This window comes from Aphidius gifuensis, linkage group LG2 (genome assembly GCF_014905175.1).
Source record: "Aphidius gifuensis isolate YNYX2018 linkage group LG2, ASM1490517v1, whole genome shotgun sequence".
Classification (NCBI taxonomy): Eukaryota; Metazoa; Arthropoda; class Insecta; order Hymenoptera; family Braconidae; genus Aphidius; species Aphidius gifuensis.
In genome coordinates, this window is record NC_057789.1 from 25,456,821 (window position 1) to 25,479,960 (window position 23,140).

The 23,140-nt window shown below is 27.5% G+C and overlaps 1 protein-coding gene across 1 annotated transcript; it reads right to left on the reverse strand.

Annotated features, from left to right (window-relative positions):
• Nucleotides 1-3,957: 3,957 nt before the first annotated feature.
• Nucleotides 3,958-6,323, reverse strand: LOC122849819 (protein sister of odd and bowel-like). Its single transcript, XM_044148646.1, has 2 exons — nt 5,016-6,323; nt 3,958-4,625 (listed from the first exon to the last, which is right to left on the reverse strand). The coding sequence occupies exons 1-2, from the start codon at nt 6,023-6,025 to the stop codon at nt 4,283-4,285; spliced, it is 1,353 nt and encodes a 450-aa protein (XP_044004581.1). The 5' UTR covers nt 6,026-6,323; the 3' UTR covers nt 3,958-4,282.
• Between the last annotated feature and the right edge of the window lie 16,817 nt (nt 6,324-23,140).

Here is a 23,140-nt window from a genome sequence, read left to right on the forward strand (position 1 = left end):
GAGTTTCATATCCATGTACTGCACATGCAATATATACCTATAAATACTAGTTCAATCAAATCATATATGGATGAAATAAATTTTTTCATATAACTAAAAGATATTTTGGCATTTTTTTTCTTACTATTACGAACTGGGAATATGTGAGAAGCCAGGGAGAAATTTTGCATATGAAACATATCGTGATGATGACAAAAAAATAATGGAAATCAATATAATTAGATTGTTTTTTACTTTTTTTTGTAATGGATCAGTTGAAAAGATGATTTATCAAGACAAAAACAATCACTAAATTATTATGGAGCTATAAATTTGTTTAATCTGATCCAAATTTGATTGAACAAGTCAAAAAAAGACTTTACATCAAAAATTAGCTAACGTTGGTTAGTTAATTAGTTAGCTGACGTTCATGTTTTTTAATATTTTTTTTAATAGAAAAATAATCATAGAGGATACATGATGCATTCATAAAGATTTTTTTTCTTCCCCCAGACAAGTTCACGTGTGTGGGTAGTTTAAAAACTGGTGTGTCGCAAAAGAAGTCGCGCGACAAGCGCCCGGGGCGTACATATTGTCCCGTTCATTATATTGTACCCGCCTGTATCCATATATTTTTCGTAGATCTATATGTATATATACAATACCACTGTCCACACCAAAGCGCCTACATAAAAATTTGGCTACGCCATATACACATTTTTAAAATAGTACCGATTAAAATCCATGAATTATAGTTTCTTTTAAACTTTCCGACATGTATTTCGTCACCTCATGCAAGACGACACAAAAAACCACAAAACAAATTATAAAAATAATAAAAAAAAATTAAAAAAAATTAAAATAATGAAATAAAAAATAAACTGTATATAATAAAGTATGGGGATCTTATGTGGGCCTGGCTGCAGAAATGGAAATAAGAAAAGAGAAGAAAAAAAAAAAATTGTTTTCAAATGAATTAACACGAGAAAGAGAAATGTTAATGGTAAGTTTGTATGTATCCAGGTTCTATATTACAATATTGTCACCAGTTGTAAATTCATTCTTGACTCTCTTACTTAGATCTTATATTTACAAGGTCTCAAGTATATTGCGGGTGGGCTTCCTTCCGTACTCAACAAGAGTTGCGCGCATGAAAGACCATCTCTGATCGTATATCGGCAAGTACAACTTCGTTCAGTTTGTATGGAGACGTTACGCTCGCACTATACGTGTGAGGTTCAACACACTTATCTTTATTTTTATTATTATTTTTATCTTTTTCTCATTGCTTTTACCATACCTCGTGTAAATGGGATACCGTCCAGACTCCAGGTAACACCATTCACTCGTGTAACAGAGTGCAACACGGTCAATAAGAACGTCTGGTATATATTTTTTTTTTTTTATTTTTCTTCCCTCAACTGTATCAGGCGTGAAATAAATTTAAAAAAAAAAAAAAATGTACACACACGTTTTGCCTCCAACATTTTATCTCAAATGCTTGAGCATTGAGTTTTTTTTTTTTCGAAATATTTTTTATAAAAAAAGATAACAAGAACATTTTTTTTTTTCAAGAATTTCCAAAAATATTTTCGCCAAATAAATCGATTCTTTACCGGTCCATCTGGACACCTACGCAAATAAATAAATAAAAAAAAAAAAGCATCTCGTTTAATGTCTGTATGCGTGTGTCTTTTTTGATAATATATATATTTTTTTTTTATTTAGTATATTTCTATTTCTCGTTTGAAAAATAAAAAAAAACAAGAGAAATCGAAAAATAAATAAATTTAAAACCAATATACATAAAAATAACAATAAAAATGAAAAAAAAAATATATTTTAAAACAACCTATCGTTGGATTACGGTATGTTTGTATTTTTGAATTGGAAAATTGATGGTTATGATGATTGCAAAAAATTACCATCAACACTTTTATTCAATGTTAACGATATTGTTTAAAATAAGGGATTTAAAAGATAAAATTAAATTAAATTAAATATATAGAAAAAAAAAAAATAATAATACTAAAACAAAAAACCATAATATAAATTTTTACAATATATTTTCATGCAGTTATCTTGTTTTAAAAATGAAGGAAAGAAAAAAAAAAAAAAAAATTACATGCGCATTGATATCACGTTAGTTGTTGCAAGTGATAGGTTATCTGGTGGGCGGCGCGTGCGTGTGGTCCTGTGTGTCCTTATGAAAAATTTCTACCCCCACTGTTTAACTTATTTACTGAATTTTATATACTTGATATTACACCACTACCAATTGATATAATTTCACAGAGGCCACACGCGACAATATTTTCCTTTTTTTTTTTTCACTAAAACGCAAATTAGTTTTATTTTTTTTCTGTTGACTTATTGTGTTTTAGATTTGCAAGATATTTTTTGGGCCTTTTAAAAATGTCTTACGTCTTTTAAACACAAACACGAGTATAAAAAAAAAAAAGCCATGTATGTGGACATGCTCGTGCTAACTTGTGGAATGTTCACTGTAATGTTGGCATGTCCACACCTTTGCCAGAACAAACTTTAGATTACATACATATATATCTCACTGTTGCTGAATTTTTTAATTTTTTTTTTATATATATTTTAAATCCAAGAGATATTTTATTTTATTTTATATATACAAAATGATGAGCCATGATTTTTCTGTCGTTGACACCCTTTGTTAATATTTTTTATTTTTATTTATTTTTTTTCTCCATGCCGCTAAAGCTACTTGAGATATTTTATTTTTAGAAGTGGTCTCTATCAATGAGATAAGATCACACACGCACGAGGTGAGAAAAAAAACATTTTATTTATTTATTTTTTTTTTTATTTTAGTGAATCGTTGATTTATTCTAAATGCTAATCTTTCACTAACATGTTATGTGGTGACGATTAATGTGAATTTCAACTGCCCATGAGTGACGAAAAAATAAAATACATTTATATATAAAAAAAAAATTTTTTTTTTTATTTCAATTTAAAGATCTTATTTCATTTAATTTTCAAGATTTTAGTAAATGATGTTTTTTTTTTTTATTTTGTTGATTTAAATTATTTTTTATTTATCACGTTATTTAAAACTGGACAATCAATTTTCAAGTCAAGCTAAAAAGATAAAAAAAATGTCCCTCCTGAAAAACTATAAAAAAAGGATAAATATATATATGGATAGTTCACACCATCATGCATGATATTACTCATGATACCTAACAAGACTGACCGGTAAAAAAAAAATGTGGAGGATGAGTTGTATGTATATAAAGTTGGGATATCCGTTCCAAAGTTAAGGTGAGAAATGACCGCACACGATTGTATACGTCTTATCGTACTTTAAGAAGGAATAACCAAAATTTTTTTGGTTGAGGTATCTCGATAATGGCTTTGAAAAAAATAAATATAAATAAAAATTAACGTAACCTTAGACATCGTATCACCAGAGTTGATGTCCATGACGCGCACCTGGCGGTACCTGCCCTTTGAAACACGAGCCACCTTTTCGTCTCTTGCATTTCTTCTTTCTTCATATATATTATCATCATCATCATCCTTTTTTTTTTTTTTTTGTTTTATATTTCATTTTTATATTTAACTCACAAACACGCTCTTTTGATCAGTCGTAAAATTTTTAAAGGCAACACACAAAAGTGGTCAATTAATAAACTCTGCCCTTATACTTAATTATCATTTATGATTTCATGGATTCATAAAGCTCTACGGTTATCATTTTTTAAATATAAATATATAAATAAATAAATAAATATATTTATGGTTTTTTTTTTACATAAATAAATAAACTTGTTAAATATTTTTTTTTTGTTTTTTTTTTTTTTAAACTCTTAATATTTATAAATTTAAAAAATAGCAATATATTTATTTTTTACGTATACAAAATAGTAATAATAATAATATCAATAATAATCGTAATAATAAAACACAGACAAAAAATATATATCAAAACATACACACACCAAATGATCATAAACAAATATGATTATAAATATATAAAAATTTTTTTTTACAAATGTAATTTTGTGATTTGATTAATTACAGATCTACATGAGCACGAGCCTAATTTTTCTAAAGAAAATAAAATCAATAATAATTTTTTTAATAATATAAAATTGCAATAAAACAAAAAAAAATCTGATGATAAAGATCACAGATGGAGTAAAAAATATGTGTAGTCTATTTTCAAGAAAAATAAAAAAAAAGTCATGAAATAATTTTTAAATTAAATAACGTTTTCTTTTTAATAATAATAAAAAAAAAAAAGGATAAATCGTTTTTTTTTGTTTTAAGATGTTTCTTGAAGAACAGCTGTACTTGTACCAGCAACAGAAATACCAGGTGGTGGTGATGATGAAACTCCCAAATTATGAGTCAATGAATGTCGTCTTAGATCACAATTACGACGAAATACTTTACCACATGATGCACAATGATATGGTTTGATATCAGTATGTGTTAATAAATGTGTTTTTAAATTACTACGTTGATTAAAACTTCTAGCACAAACTGGACATTTATGTGGTGATTCTTCCATATGAAGAATTTTATGTACAGCAAGTGTTCTACTTTGACAAAATCCTTTACCACATTCAGCACATTTAAATGGTTTTTCTTTGCTATGTATATACCTAAAAAAAAAAAAACAATATTATTAAATTTATACAAACAAATAAATATTATAAATAAATAAATAAATAAATTTAAAAATTGAATAAAAAAAAGACTAAGGCGTGTATATAACGAGCCGAGCAAAACTCAATTTGATACGGATCATAAAGAGACCTGCAAGCGAAAGTTTAGTGCAAGAAATATAATCATCATCTTATTTGAAGTATAATATTTCTACACTGAGGCTTGGTACTTCCTAAATTGCTACACGTATATATAAACAAGATAAATATAAAACCATGAATTTTTTTTTATGCGTTTATTATATTTATTTATTTATTTGAAAATAATAAAAGAAAAAAAAGCTTAAATATATATGGTGAAAGTATAGAGTATGTGTTGATATTTACCTGTGATCTCTGAGATGATCTTGCCGTCGGAAAGCTTTCCCACAAATATCACATGAATATGGTCTTTCATCAGTGTGTGTTCTTTCATGTATCAATAGATTATAAGATTTGGTAAATTGTCTACTGCAAAATTTACAAATAAATTGTTTTTTTGGTCTTGATGCACGACAATTACGTGGTAATGATGAATTGTCTGTTGATATTGTTGTTGTTGTAGAATTATTTGTTGTTGTTGATGGAATTATTATTTGTGATACCGTCGGTAAATTTAATTTTGTTGTTGTTGTTGTTGTTGTTTGACTAACATCAGAAATACGATGTAATAGTTTATCATTTTGTGTTGCTATTGATAATGTTGTTTTAGATTGTTCATGTATTAAATTATCTTCTTCTTCTTCTTCTAATAATGCTAAATCTTCTTCTGGATCAGTTACAAAATCAAGATGTGATACACCATCATCATCATCATCAATATCATCATCAAGTGTTGTTTGTAATATATCAATATCTAAATCACTTTTTAATGATGTTGTATTTGTATTTGTTGTTGTTGTTGTTGTTAATGTAGGATTTAAATTTGTAACATTAAGTGATGTACATCTTTGTGATGTTGTTAATCCAGGTAAAATAAAATTAGAATTTTGTGATGATGATATATTAACTGTTGCATTATTATTTGCATGAAATCTATGAAGTGCTATGTATGTATCAAGTGCTTGTAAATTTAATGCAGCTGCTGCTGGACCAGGTGGTAATAATGCAGCACGTTGTAATGCTGCTAATATAACACCTTGTAAACCAAGTGCAACACTTTGTAGTGTTAAATTTGGTAAATTTGAATCAATCATAAGTGATTCATTTGATGAATCAATCTCATTTCTATAATCCATTGTTGCTGTTGATGATGATGTCATTGTTGTTGATGACGAATTTGTTATTGTTGGTGTTTCTTGTCTATCTTCCTGCATTATCACTATATTATTATTATTATTTAGCTCACTAGTCACCATTAAATTGACTTTTTATTTAATTATTTTTCATTAATCACTTTGTTTTATTTATTTTGTTGAAAAACAAAATATATTATTCCCAATTAAATGTTTATAATCATCACTCATAATAATAATAATAAATTAAAATCTTTATTGAATTTTTCAAGTTGAAAAAAAAAAATATAATAATAATCACAGATAATTAATTAACATTGATGATACACAATTAAATTTTTATAACGTACATTTTCCAGCCGGCAAACGGCTGGAAATTAAACAATAGAAACACAATTTAAAACAGACAGTGTTCACAGTGCGAAGGTTTCCTGGGCAAGCCACCTGGTGGCGATTATTTGAGACAATGGTGGGACTTGTGGTTAACGTGTGCGTTTAGCTTATACAAGAAAAAACAGAAACAGAAAATTTAAAAAAAAGTGAGATAGAATATGAGGGGCCTGTGGACCCCGACAGCTGGGCATACGAGAAGCATGTATTATATATCCATGAGTCCCATTGCCTGGTAACACACACGCGCATGCCAAACTTGCGGGGGAGTTTTATGAATAAAAAATGAAAATAAAAATATCGACCCGCTGGCGTATTCATAAGCGTGCGCGCTTGTGCATACGCTATATCACGCAACTTCAATATATATATATTTATATTGGGACCCCCATAGTGAGTATAGGGCCCCCGCAAAATATTGACGTAGCGCATGTCAGATTTATTACTCTGCTAATCGAACCAGCTTGTCGACAATTAAAATAGTCGACTTAACGCTTTACATGAATATACGAAAAATAAAAAACTATTGTATTATATATTGTAATTGTATAAGGCCCCATCTGTTTAGTATATATAGTTTTTTTTTTTTTATTTTTTAATTTCTATTATTGTAAGGTATACAAGTGTGTATATTTAATAGCATTACTTGAACGATTTATTATGCTAGATAAAAAAAAAAAAACAATTTCTATTTGATTAATATTTATGTTTGTAATACAATAATAATAAGGCCCATTTATACAAAATGCACGTTTATCATATAAAATGCGACAATTGTTAAATAGTAAAATGAATAAAATAAAATAAAAAAATATATTCAATGACGCAAAGATTGAGTTTAAACGAGACTTTAACAATTTATTTGTTGATCTTTCTCATCATTTCATAAGGCCCATTGTTATACGTATATTACTTGAAAGCGTAATATCGTTTCATTTTGTGTCTTTAAGACTGCAAAGACCGCAATAATTTACGACGGCAATTAATGCGCTCAAGAGTAAACCGTGTATATCCATAGTGCCCATGGGCCCAACAACAGTGATCTTTAGGAGACGAGCAACATCAAGAAAGTAATATATATATATATAAGAAAATATATATAATGGTGTAATGGTGCTGGTGTAAGAAAGCAAGAAAGATTAAAATAAAAATAAAAAAAAGTAATATATAAAAAAGAAGTGAAGCGAGAAGGAAAGAAGGAATGAAGCAAACTGAGCACGGGCAGACTAAATAATATTATAGGTGGTGTTCTCACGGTCTTGGGACGCCCGCGGGCCAACTTGCACCCCTCCCGCGAATTCACCCACGCCACACTACAGCCAGGATAAAGTTTAACGGGTGCGACGAGGTAAAACCATGCGGAACGAGACATACAATGGGTCAAGGGTCAGCTCGCGCTCGCTGACCGTCACCCGGGACGGTTCCTTCCCTCTCTCTTTTCACATCTGGACGTTTCACTATGCAATTTTCAAGTTGGAATGCTTTCTCGATGGCCATTTGCGCTTCAAAGTTCATAATATAGTACAAAAAAAAATCAGCCGCAGCTTTATTTCTTTTTTCGCATTTGTTTTGTTTGTTTGTTTGCATATATAATTTGTTTTCAGTTTTTTTTCTATTCTTACAAGGTTAATAATTAACTGACTTACTGAGTGATCCACACGAACGAAATATATATAGAACAACCTGTGTCTCAAAAAGTTATAGATGCGGCAAGTTTTGAGCACAAATTTCCCAGTCAAATTATTAAATTATTTACTAAATATATTGAAAATAAAATATATAAATTATGGTCAATCAAATTATCGATTTAAACAAGCGGATAATTTTCTTTTAATAAAACTACCCGGGGTGCAATAAAGTAGGAAAGACTTCTCATTGAAACTTTATATGAGGCCCCGCAAAACGCATGTATTTATTAAGACTTTTCATTGTAAATATATCGCTCTTATTCTTGATATGGTTCACAGGAGGAGGCCAAGACTTCCAACCGCGTAGATAATTAGATCGCTACTAAGCATCTTTACTTTTGACGCACATCTTCACTTCACCGCATGTGCACAATCGCTTATTTAGTTTACACGCTTGTGAAAGGTTTTTTCACGCTGCCAACAACATCAACTGCAGTTTAGATAGTAAATTACAATAAAAAAAAAAAAAACACATGGAGATATCATTCACTAATATTTTGAGGAACCCCTGCTTGGATTAACGCGAGATTGATTCGTTCAAATTATGTTAAACAATCTTTCGCTACAGGAATAAGATTTTATTTTATTTATTTTTGAACAAAGGTCAAAATCAACACGAAATTTTGAAAATATAAATATTATTTTGCTACAAACAAGTGCAGTGTTTGAATAACTCAAAAATTCAACAGAAAAAAAATTTGAAATTATTTAAAAATCAAAATATAAATATTAAATTTAATTTGAAAAAATTCTTAACTCACTTTTACTGGAGTTGATGATGGAAACTCTGAATTGATACCAGCAACTGGTCCCATTGAAGATCACATCTGCATCTGCAACAATAATTAAAAAATAAATATTTGAGTAAATATTTTAGCTAAAATAATATGTAATACTCTTTGCACTTGAATCAAATTAAACAAGTCTATTTATCTCACGCACAAATGCACAAAAATTTATAAATAAAAAAAAAAGTTTTAAATGAAAAGAGCCCCCTGTAGTCTTGACACATTGAATTAAACAATTTGTTAGCTAAAATGATAGCGAGAAAAAATAAAAAATAATAAATAAAATAATAAACGATTCGTTAGCTGCAGTGAATGATTTTTCACCTGCTGTGGATGCTAGTAATCGTGAAAAAAAAAAAAAAAACAATTCTTAATCAAAGCAAGAGAAAATTAAAAAATTCTTTATATACAGAAAAATGTTTTGTAAATGAATTTTTGTCAATGAGTAATTGATAATTATTTATTAAATATTTTTTTTTAAATAAAACTATTAAAACGGTACACACAAGTGTTAGTGCAAGATACATTAAAATTATTAATTATCAAACCACAACAAAGTTCCGGGAGTGGTTGGTACAAAGCACCCGCAGTTTTAATTCAAAATTCAAATAATTCATCCTTCTAAATTTATACATAAATATATTATTAAATATTATACTCAAGTCCCCTACTGTTTTTTTTTTTTTTATATTCATTTTATTATTTTTTTTTTTTGTCCCAAACAACTAGATAAAGTGCCATCTCGCCGACTCCACCTATGGCGCCACCGAGTGGTCCCATGAGATGAAATAAATGTGATACTTTCAGCACCACCACCTCTTTGCTTTTACCAGGTCCATACCAAGTCATTGGGACCATAAATAACACCACATTCACTATATGACCTGGGACATATTTATTTTTTATTTTTTATTTTTTTGTAACTTTACGCGGAACAAAGAAGCCAAACTCAATGTTATATACATAAACTCAAAAATTCAAATAAAAAATAGACATTAAAAAATATAATTTTTTATATATCTATATAAGAATTTTTTTTCAATAATAATAATAATAACTAAGTATCAGCCCTCATGAGTCTCAAAAAAGCTTGATCCGGATCAATTGTAAGATGAGGTATAAATAAAAAAAAATTTCCAGATAAAAATTCTTAAAGTCGTTAAGATGATTCTGTCGAATTGGAATGTCCAAATTGAGAACGTGGGAGGTATAAATGAGGGGTCCCTATTATTATAAGTCAAGAGACACATAAGGCCCATTTTTTATAAATTTATAAATGAGAATATTCAAGGTAGTTATCATTGGATTTGAGCTAAAATAATAAAAATAAAAAGAAAAAAGGCATCAACAAAAAATTACTGGACTAATTAACAATTTTTTTTTAGTGCTCATAATGATGATGATGATTATGATGATAATGAAAATAGTAGTATAGTTATAGTACCAAAAAAATCATCAATTTTTTTTATAAATAAATAAATGAAATTAAAGGGTTGAGATAAAAGAAGTCCCGTGGTTTCGTGACCCTACGCGCGAGCAGCAACAAAACCCCTAGCAGGAGGTCTTCCACCGGTATCTCCTTCCTCTTTTTGAAAGTCAGAATACCTGTCACCGATTGTGATTTGTTGAGTATATTTGCATTTTAGATTTAGGCTGCCGCGCCTGATAGTGGCACATGGTTATGTTTTTTTTTTTTTTTTTATTTATTTCATTTTTTTATCACTTTTATTTCTATCCTTTTTTTATTACCAATGGGTCCAATGCTTTTATAGCTTCTTTTATCTTTGTCTTTATTTTTGATTCTCTTGATGATTATTATTTTTTTTTTTTTTCATATAGATTTCTTTTGATGAGGATAGGGCAATCTTATACACTTGCTTCGGGACTATATATGCCAGTAAAAAACCACTTCAGGAATGACACTATTCATATTATTTTTTATATATATATATTTTTTTTTCAACAACTTGCCATCTTGACTTGTTTATGCACGTTTAAAGAATGATTAGGCAGCACTAGCACAACAGGGGTCATCTTGTAAAATTATGTGTACCCATCGAGTAGCCATTCTTTCATCTTTTCTATATATCTGACTTTTATTCACTCTTCAGCAACTATTATCGCTCTTTTTTATATTTTTTTTTTTAGTTTCAAATATACAACAGCTATAATTTTAAGCCTCAATATTTATAAAAATTCATGGAAAAATTTTTCATAATAGTTACCAGACTACTGGAACACAAATCTCACGACTCAGGAGTTCGAAGTTTTTATTTTTTTAAATTTTTTTTTAACACCAGTTGTTTCAAAAATTTTAGGACTGTTTGTTGTTTGTTGAACAAAAAAAAAATAAAGAGAAAATACACGACTGTTGTTCTCGTGATACATTTGGTATATTGTAAAAATAAAATATATATTTTTTTTTTTTTTGTTTTAAAAGAGCTTTATAGTTAGCAGAGGCTCCTAACCTCAAGTAACATTGGACGCACGTCTGGCTATTATTACCATTAATAATTTTAGGCTTTTTCGACGCTGGACCCCGGTAGTTTAAGTCTCAAAAGAAATTTTTATTGCTGTGAGAAAGTCCAGACAATGTTAAGCCTGCAACTTGAAAATATCTTGACCAAAAAAAAAAAAAAAAATAGATGAGAGATCAGCAAAAATAAAATAAAAATAAATAATAATAATAATGATAAAATAACAATACAAAAAAAAAAATTGAATAAGATACAAATTTTAAATTAAGATTGAAGCATTTAAGTTTGAGAAAAAATAAAAAAAATATTGAAGAATGCATTTGATAGGGTAGAAAAAAACATATGGCATTCCATAGGGGATGTTACGTAATTTTGATAACTATTATTTTAGCTGAAAAAAAAATAATATGAATAAAAAAAAAATATCGATAAACGGAGGGAGGTACTGGGCGCGCGGTAAATTCGATAATGAGATGCCGACTTCGTGATCTGTAGATGGTTGAAGGGAGTAAAATAAGAAATGATCCTCCCATTTGTATATGAACACATATTTTGCCGGCCTACAAGACAAAACATATAAACTATATTCAGAATATGTAAAAAATTACATTATGATTAAAAATAAATATAAAAAAAAAAGGCTATGGAATTTATTCGTCATTATTTTTCTTATGATTTCAAAGGGTCTTGGAAAAAAGCTCGATATAATTACAGTTTTAAGTAAAGTTTTTAAAAATTTCCTAGACACAAATTTCCTAGTAAAATATCTCTATTTTTTCTAGGGGATAAATTTATTGAAAAAGTTTAATCTATGATATTTAATTCACCATAAAACCATGTAATAATCGACGAAAAAAAAAAGATAAATTCACAATTAATAATCTTCAAAATCTAGAGTATCATCGTGGTCGATGGGAATCTTATCTTTATATATACCAAGAACAAACAAAAATAAATGACTTGAATATCGGTGATATTAAAGAGTAAAAAAAAAATAACGTAAATGTATTGCTCTGTCACACGGACCTTTTCGATCTATTAGTTATGAATATGTTGCCCACGGCGATACATGACCAGGCGCCGTTCCACCCGAAAATATGTGTGTACAGAAGATTGCTTTCTTCGTCTTTGCTCTTACATTTATTTCATTTTTTTATTTATATTTTTTTTTCTCATATATTGCTTTCAATGTATATAGCCATCATTATATTTATTTTTAAATGTCACGTAAAGTACCAGAACAAAGTGAGAATATATATACAATATATATTCTCTGCAAAAAAAAAAAACCATAAAACTCCAATATAATTTCTTTTACAAAATTGATATAAAATTTAGTACATGTTTGAAGTACTTAATTTTACTTCATACAATTTTACAGCCTTATTTACGTTTTAACACTTTGAATAGTCTTTAAAAAATTATATTCACAATGTTAAATCAATTTTTTACAATAATAATTTACTAAAATAAAAATTAAATTATGTTCATTTGTATATATTACCAAGAATACAAAAAAAAAAAAAAATCACATTGAAAGTAATTTTCAAAAAATTTTCTTTCCATTCTTTTATATTTCTCTTTTTGCATTCTGCTTAAAAGAACTGAGGGTTATACAAGAGGTATTACAGAGAAGAAAAAATATTAAAAAAAAAAAAAAGTGAGGAGGTCGTATTGTGGGGTCAGTAAAGTTCACTAGCATACGAGCCTCGTCGTAATTTAACCGGCAGTTAAGACGATCATAAAGAGGGCGCCGGAATCTGTCGTTGAATATATATTCTATACGTGTTTTTGTAGTGGTGGTTTGAATGGTCCATCGCCGCGGTATTTTGCGTCGTTGGTATATCCATGAAGAAAGAAAAGAGCAGCAGGAACTTTGGACGAAACATGATCACCCGCGGCTTGGACTGAGATCGAACCATCGATCGACTCACCAGACTCAATTCTTTTTCATTTGGACAGTCGAGAGCCACAACATTTAGAAATAATAATAAAAAATAAAAACAAGAATATATCAACAAGAAAAAATAAATAATAAATATCATTAAAAAAAAAAAAAAATATTATATACTCATAAAAGGAATTTAACCTTGGTGCGAAAATTTCTACAACTCGTCATTTTTATATTTTTGAAATAATAAAATTACCGAGAGTTATAACACAGAGAATTTTAAAAATATTTAGTAGATGATTTTTATTTTCGAAGATCGTGCGAATATGAAAATTAAGAAATAAAAGGGTTGTTACAAAAAAGCCAAAAAAAAAAAAGAGTTATCAACAGTGTCAGACCCGAGTTCCAACTGAAAATAAGCGAGGAAAAAAAATTTAATAAATAAGAGAGACAGTGTTAGTCGATGGAACAAGGTAAAATTCAGACAACGATGAAGAAGAATGAGAAAGAAAGGAAAAAAAAAAAAAATAAAGTTAGAACTATATGAATAAAAAAAAGGAACGATATAGTCACGGGTCGCCATTAAGCAGACCCCCTGCTGTGTGGCCCGCGGCAACCCTTCACAAAAAACTGTAATTGGAAATACTTTTCCTTCTTTTTTCCAAAAAATAATTTATGAATCCTTCACTGGGGTTGCAGGCAACTCTATATACGTATATCTTGTGAGCCAGATGAGCGAGGCAAGGGGAGTGATGATGGTATTTATATATGCATTTATATATATGAAGAATGGAGTGACGGTTTCATAAAAAAATAAACTCGTGTGGGTTGAAAAAAAAGGGATGGAAGTTATCGAAGAAAAGAAAAAAAAAAAAACTAAATAAATAAAAGAATCGTAACGGAATAAAAAAAAATATAAAAAAAAAAAGAATTATATGAAAAAGATGGAATGATTTTTCGGTCAAGCATAACGAGCTAAACAGAAAAAAAAAAAATAATATTTTTTTTATTTTTCATCATCAAAAGATGATAGAGAATTTCATAGAATTTTTAGATGATGCTACTTATTTTGTGGTAAAATACCCCTGCTGTTTTGTGAAGGGTTTAGGTGAAAAGTAGAATTTAAAATGATATTTAAAATTTGAGAGTCAAAAATCAATATGATTCATCAATATATAACAACTCAGCATATTATTTTAAAATACCGTTATCAATTTGCGTGATTGTACAAAAAAAATTTTTTTGTTTTTTAATGAAGACAAAATGATTAGTCAAAAATTTAAATGCTGCTGTCTTGCAATTTTCAATATATGATTATTTAAATGATTGGTTGATACGGCTATCGATATACATGATCATCATGTACCTTTTTTTTTTTTGTTTTTTAATTATTTAATGAACACACTAATTTCACGGTTTAAATTTGTAATATGATGATAAAACAAACAGGTAGATGATGTTGGCTATATCAATTGCCAAGACTAATTGAAGGAGTTTCAATTTTACCTGGGTAGATAATCAACTACCATAGTTTCCAATTACAAAACACCTGATTAGTAGCTTCCTCAAGTCCAATGACTTGATAAATTTTTTTTTTATATTTCTTTTACAACAACTTGATGAAGATTCAATGATTTGAACTTCCTCCCTACAAACTTTAATTGAATCTAATTGAGTTTAAATAATATAATTATCATTGGCTACAAAACTGATCAGGATATTGTATTTTTTTTTTTTTCTAGTTAATTATAGATGTGTCTAGTTGATCTGGCATTTATCATGCCTCTGTTTTAATAATATTAAATTAATCCAATGCTTCAATAAACAATATATAGCGCAATTTTATTTTCTCACGTAATGTTAAATCGACGTCTTTCCTGCCCTGCAAGTGACATGACAGGACGACGTGTGACCTCTGAGTATAACCTCCGCATGAATCCCAAATTGGGGCCAACACTCCTTCAATGTAATGAGGATAAATTTACGTATGTGTATGTGGGAGAAGAGTTGAAGTATACGATCGACTTCGTGGGAAGCAATTCGTTCAACTTGCCACGTTGTTTTTATATATGGTTCCACCTCTTGTTAACTTGCATCCATTGCAAAATAATAAAAAAAATATTTCGCAAATTTATTTTTCTTTATTTTTTAAAATTATTTATTGTTCTTTTTCTCTTGAATATAGATTATAATTTTGACTATTTTGTTGGACAGTAATAATTTTATGTCTAAAATCAGTATAAAATTAATGCCCCTAATTGACAACAACATAAATTAATTAGTTGTAATGTAAAATTTCATTAAGCTCATATCTCAAGTGTAACATTCAAGCTTACAGAATTAAAAAAAAAAATAAAAATTGATAGTGATTAATTATAAATGGGAAGCATAAAATAAATGCGTATGATTAATTTATCATTTTCCTTAAATATACATTAAAAAAAAAAAAAGCTGTATTCAATTAAAATTGTATATTACAAAGCTCTTTGGACTTTGTAGCCAAATCAATTGAAGAGAGAGGAAAAAAATTATTAATTGTAAATGGTATGGCTCGTTTATCAAAATTACTTGGCATCATTTTCACTTCAATATTTAAAAAAAGAACAATGACTCTTTAACCGCAAGTAAATGATAAATTAAAAAAAAAAAATCTTTTTGAAAAAAAAGAAAGAAAGAATTGATGATTATAATAAAAAATAATACAACAAAATGCAGTTTGATGTGTCTTATATGGGTCTAAGATAAAAAAAGAGCCGAAAGAAGTCTATGATGGTCAGTTGGGAAATAATAATCAGTGAATTTTTATATATAAAAATATATGCAGTTAAAAAATACTCAAGATACAAGTGATGCGAAGACAACACAAAGACCAGAAGAAGAATCATCACACGCCCGGCGGCTCCTTCTCACGAAAAAACGCGTAAAGCCCTTTTCAAGATATGTCACTTATTAATTCCAATATTATTTTTATTATTTTTTTTACATCTTTTCATTCTTTCACCTCTTCAACACTATACATCATTTATAGTTTTATTTTCTTTATTGTTATATTTTTCTTTTTATTTCGTAGACCATTCAAGGTGAACAAGGAATGAGCTGTGAATAGAATATATGTACAACCATGATGATCAATAAAGGGTCACTACTACCACGCCCGTTGTGAGCACGAGTGCCATGATGATCAGCCACCGCGAGAACGCGGTGTTAGCCCGGAAAGAAGTCAAAAGAAGCTGGAATTTCATTTATGGATAGAATAAAAAAAATATATATAAAATAAGACAGAAGGCACATGTTGTAGGATCAAGGGGTCAGTTGTTGGATGGATCATATGGTTTTTTTTAAATCTTTAAAAATGGTCAGTATATATCAATTTTTTTTTTTTGGCTTATATTTTCTATATTCGTTATTAAAAGCTACCTGAATAGTGGCATCAAAATTTTTTTGGGATTCCAACGGAGGCGGTTTTACCGACATCAATGTTTTTTCTAGCAAACGGACAATGATTAATAATTTTTTTTTTTTTTCTTTTTTAAATTGTTTTTTAAAGAACCAGGCGGAGAGCATGCAGTAGTCATCGAAAGTTGGAACACCTTCACCTATTCAAGCACCAGAAGGATGATATGAAAAAATAGAAAAAGATGAATCAAAAAAAAATATAAGATAAATAAAAAAAGGGACAACTTGTTTTATTATATATATATATTTTGGGTTGGGGGGGTTGGCAATTCGATGCAGAATGCATATGCCTAAGGCAGTTTAAATTTTGTTGGCCCCCTGCTGATCTTTGAAGAATTATTTTTTTTTATTATTTTTAGGGGCAGTACCAAAAGATCAAAACTATGTGCAACGTAATTATAACTCATTTTTCATATTTGTTTAAAAAATTATTATAAAATATATAAAATTATTGAGCTACCATAGTCATCATCATCATCAACGATCGATCAATTGACAGTTATTTGAATTTTTTTATTTTTTGATTATCAACATGTACGTAAATTAATAACCAATCAACAGCATTAATTTATCAAGTCTATATGTGATGATGCAAAATGTCCGTTGGATTATAAATAATACCACCAAGTTTTTTTAAATAACAATAATAATAAATAAAAGAAAAAAAAAAAAAGGTGGGCCTTGTATCCTATAAAAATTTGTGTCTAGTCTTGAGAGTATAGAATTGGGTGTCGTGACGTCCTGCTGTGCACTGATGGCCTCATCATTTCTGTTGATTCTTTCAGCCCACAAAGATTTTTCAGTAATTAGCTTTTTATTTTTATTTTTTTTTTCTTATTAGTTTGCTGCCAATTACGTGTATGTTAAAACTAATTTACATAGAGATTTCTGTTATATATATGTAGTTCAAACTAATTGACTGTAAATCCTTGTAAAAAAAATATATACAACCTTGCTTGAACCTCTCTCCCACTTGTTGTTCAGTTATATACACTGAATGCAACATTAAAAAATTATAATGTACAATGTTTCATTGAGAAAAATAAAATATGAAAATATTTTTCAAGATGTTTTTTGTTTTATATATGTTGACGAATATCATGTCTGTCAATTTTTTAAAACTAAAACCATGGTACCTGTCTACACACACCAATGATTCTTGGTCAAATTTTTTTCATTTTTTTTTACTGGATATCCCGCTGTGTAAAATTGTCTTTTGCCTTCCGCTGACCACAATCCGGTATATATATATTTGAAAGAGTGGGACCGTGTAATTATTCGACCAGTCATAACTTATCCCCCTGTGTCCAGTGTGTCTAGACCCAATGAGAGAATCGATCGGGGATGAAACCCGTGATTTGCCAAATCATTTTTATTATTATTTCAACTTTTAATAATTTTTTATTTATAAATATATAATAAATAATTACCCTACGACATTATTTGGTCACTTTTAGACTAAATTTACTACTCAATTTGAATAAATATATAAAGTAATAATATAATGAAAATTTTCTTAGCTAAAAATAAAAGAATTGATGAACTTTGATTATCAGCTTTAAGCATGTTCATCATCAATACTTATATAATTATACTTTGAGTCTATTGACTCATGTCTATAAATATTAATATAGGTCAAAGTTTTTATATAAGTTATTGATTTGAATTTTATTAGTGCTAAAATAACAATATTATTTTTAGACTGTGTGAGTGATATAATTTATCAGGCGCAGTGTTAAAAAATTATTGGTATAATTTGAACAAAAAAAAAAAATTTATAATTGAGAAAATTTATAAACAAAATTAAAAATAATTATGAATTATTATAATAATAATAATTTATTATTTAAATTAATAAAACATCCATACTCTCAAATTTTATTACACAGTGTAAAATATATATATTTTTTTATTATTTATCAACAACAGTCTAAAAATAATATTTTTATTTTAGCAATAATAAAATTCAAATTAATAACTTATATAAAAACTTTGACTTATATAAATATTTGGACATGAGGTGTATGACTATTAATATATAATTATATAAGTATTGATAATTAATATGCCTAAAGCTAAATTAAAGTTCATCAATTCTTTTATTTTTAGCTGAAAAACATTAAAACATTTTAGATAACGACTATTTGAGACGATAAGTGCGTCATTTGACCTGAAAATTAGCATATAAAAACACCAATTTTTTTTCCTCAAATTCATTCTGATTTCTGATTCGAATAAACTACCTACCCTGGTCACGGTTTATTAGATCTCATAAATTAAGTCAATTTGTTATTATAATTTGTAATAATAATTGCTGAATTGCTGTTTGACAACACATCACATGTAAGTAATAAAAAATTATAAAAAAATGTTATAAATTTGTAAATTGATTTAGAAATATAAAAACAAATATTTTTTTAAATTTATATTTAATTGCAGTAAAAACAAAAATGAAATTTTTCGTTGAAACTTGTGTTTTACTTGTGGTAATTGGATTGGCTCATGCTCGACCTGGACATGGTGGTTATAATTTTCAAGCTTCTGGATCAATGGGTCATGGACCAGCTATTCAGGGACAAGTTAATCATGAATTTAACAATGGTGTAAACGCAGAAGCTCATTTTCAAAGTTATGATTCCCGTCATTATGCAGGTGGTGGAAGTAGCCATAGGATCATGATTTGATAAAGTTATTTTCAGTGATATCGTCAGTTATGCAGGTGGTAAAGCAGGCTACACTTCCACCACCTGCATAATGACGGGAATCATAACTTTGAAAATGAGCTTCTGCGTTTACACCATTGTCAAATCCAAATTGCAATCATCAAGTTAATGACAATATCGAAGTTTATGCTAAAGCCGGTGTTGATAAAGATTTTAGTGGAAAAACTGAAGAAAAATATCAAGTTGGAGTAAAAGGTCAATGGTAAATTCTAAGCACATTCCATTTTACATAAACTTTATAATTCAATATTCTTTTTATTTTTTAAACTAACCAATAATAATTATTTTTACAATGTGTCTGATAAATGACGTCAAAAAAAAACAATTAAAAAAAAAAACAAATACTAACATTTGAAATTTGTATTTTACAAAAAATAAATATATATATAAATAAATAAAATTCAAATATATATGTAAATGTTTCAATCATATATTGATAGATATTGACAGATATAAATATATAGATTAAATGAAAATTATAATTATTATTATACAAATATATTGTTGAAAAGTTTCAAGGATAATTGAAAATACCTTGAGGACTTTAAGCTAGAGAGAAGAACAAGAAAAGAAAAAAGAAAAAAAAAAATTTTTTTAGGATGAGTTCAGAAGATAATTACAGGTAGATCCTTGCGGGCCCTGCACTAGATGAGACCATCAAAACACAGCAGGGAATCGCGACACCCTCGTTCTTTGCAAGTTCATTTAATTTTTTATTTAAAAAAAAAAAATAATAAATAAATAAAATACATATACGTGATTTGAAATCATGGCACACACATATTTGAGAGAATTATTTAATCATTCCACGAGGGATGGGAAATAATATTACTCATCTACATTTTATACTTAATATTTTTTATTTTTTTGCAACACATAATAGTGCATATCTGCATCCCTTTATTCTTTAAAAATTATGTGTTATATTTAAAAAAAAAAAAAAAGAAACACTTGACTGGACTTTTTAATTTTTATGCCGTCACGCATTTTATTATATATTAACCGACATAAAATTTTTAAATTCCATTCTTTAGACACTGGATAAGCTACAATATATAAGCCCTAAAGGACAAATGTTAATTATCCTCTGTGATATACTAAATATAGAATTTTATATTATTTTATATCAAACTATAATTCAAAAAATAAAACTTGATTTTTAATAAAGAGACAAGAATTTAATAATCAAAGTTTTTTTTTATATTTTTATTTTACTAGTGTTTTGATTTCTGATAAATTATTTAAAGATGATATTATTTATTTATAATTTTATTTTATTACTTTTTTTTTTTTTCTAAATCATCAAAATATATAAATGAATTTTTTATTGGAACCTATATAACGATGAAAGAATAATAATAAAAAATAAAAAAAAAAAAAAGTTGAATGGTCATTCTGACTTTACAAAGACACAATTAATAGCGTCGACTTCTGACAATATACTAAGAGTCTTTCTCTGCATGGTGCTTTATTGTTGAAAGAATTTAACATAAGAAAATAATAAACTCAGTGTAATATGTGTCCTTTTTAGTTGGGTATATAAATACATGTAAGCAGTTATAATTGTTAAAAAATTATATTACGACTATACACATGAAAAGACACATACCATTATCATCATCATTATCATCATACAAGTGTGGGAAAAAAAAAAGATAAAAAGTCGAAAGAATATGAGGGATGAAAGACAAAATATATATATATATATATATTTGTAATATTTACATCACGGGTGGAGCTAAGAATAAAATTCATATTATTAACATTTGATCGTACATTATATATTATTGTACTTTCACTCAAGAAATCATTTGCCGACAAAGAAATTATAAATGCATAGTAAATATGTATATCAAGAGAAAAAAAAAAAATAATATTTATAAAAAAAATATGTAAATAAATAAATATTAAAATTATTATATTACTGAATATAAAGATGCAAATATAAATTCATTTCTATACTCAATTCATTTCAAAAGATGAATTTCGTTTTTCGTTTTTTTTTTAACTATGGTTTTTGAAATTAAAAAAAAAAAAAATAAATAAATAATGGTTGGGTTTGGTGTGACCAAGAATAATAGAAGACCTATTTCATAATAATTCTACAGGACGGTGGTTATAACGCAGTCCTATTTCGCGGGATGATGTGTCCGTCTTTTGTATTTTGGTATTGGTTATATTTCTCTTCTTCCAATTTTTAATATATAACGCACCTCTTATTTCTTTAAATGCTTCATTCGTCTTTTTCATTTATTAAAGCTAGACTTATTCTCATCTTCTCGCACCATCCCCTTTTTTATTCACAAAAGTCGCATCTAATAATTGGTTTCGTTGAAAATCTTACTCCGCAACGAATCTTTCATGGTTGTTCCTTATTGCCGCATAAAATTATATGCCTCTTTCATTGACTATGATGATGACGATGACGACAACAACGACGACAACAACGACTTTACCACGTGGGAAAAATATACAAGTTTTTATTTATTTTTTTTTTTGTTTTTTTTTACGTTTTGCCATTCACGTATAGCACAACTCTTAACAGATTGTTTCTTAGAATTTTAATGAAAGAGTTAAAAGATTTTTTGATGCGTTTTATTTATATTTATTTGTGTGTTGGTGGTTTTAATAAAATTGGATGAATGTATTTTTGGATCTAGTAATGTCAAAAGCTCCCAAGTCTAGTAATTCATTTATAAAATTTTAAATGAAATAATTTTTTTAATTTAAAAATCAAAATTTCAGAAGCTGGATTTTCTATTTTCTAGCTTAAAAATTTACTGGAAAATACAATAACCAATTGAGAAACAATTTAAAGCAAAAAAAAATCAAAACAGACCCTTTTTTTTCGATAAAAATAAATTAATCAGCCCAACTTGTGCGTCAAATAAAATTTTATAGTCCTAATATAAAAAGGACAAACATCATCGGTCTTCCGGACATTTGATTGGTCATTGTTTTTTTCTCACTTACTCTCAAACAAATTTCTTTCTGTTTGCCTTTTTCTATTATTTTTTTATTTATTTCGTTAGCAACGAAAAAACAACAAAAAAAAGCGAGTAAACAAAATTTTTTTTGATATTTTTTATATTTTTTTTTTTAAAATTGACATATTAAGCTAGCACAACTTTTTTAATAATTATTAGATCTTGATGCAATTGGGCTTAAAATTTTGTGCGAATTATGTGTTTTTTATGTGTGAAGAAATAAATTTGAAAGAAAATTTTTTTTTTATTTTTTACATTTTTTTAAAAAATTCAAATATTAAGCTAGCACAACTTTCTCAATAATCATCGAATCTCGATGCAATTGGGCTTAAAATTTTGTGCGAATTATGTGTTTTTTATGTGTGAAGAAATAAATTTAAAAGAAAATTTTTTTAAATATTTTTTATATTTTTTTTTAAAATTGACATATTAAGCTAGCACAACTTTTTCAATAATCATCGGATCTTAATGCAATTGGGCTCAAACTTTTGTGCGAATTATGTGTTTTTTATATGTGAAGAAATAAATTTGAAAGAAAATTTTTTTTTTATTTTTTACATTTTTTTTAAAAATTCAAATATTAAGCTAGCACAACTTTCTCAATAATCATCGAATCTCGATGCAATTGGGCTTGAAATTTTGTGCGAATTATGTGTTTTTTATGTGTGAAGAAATAAATTTAAAAGAAAATTTTTTTAAATATTTTTTTTTAAAATTGACATATTAAGCTAGCACAACTTTTTCAATAATCATCGGATCTTAATGCAATTGGGCTCAAACTTTTGTGCGAATTATGTGTTTTTTATATGTGAAGAAATAAATTTGAAAGAAAATTTTT

Excerpts from the sequence above, each read along its gene's own strand:
- LOC122849819 (XM_044148646.1), bottom strand. The coding sequence starts at position 6,025 with ATGGTGACTAGTGAGCTAAATAATAATAATAATATAGTGATAATGCAG. Across the intron at positions 4,626-5,015 it reads GATCATCTCAGAGATCACAG|GTATATACATAGCAAAGAAA; the intron begins GTAAATATCAAC and ends TTTTTTTTTTAG.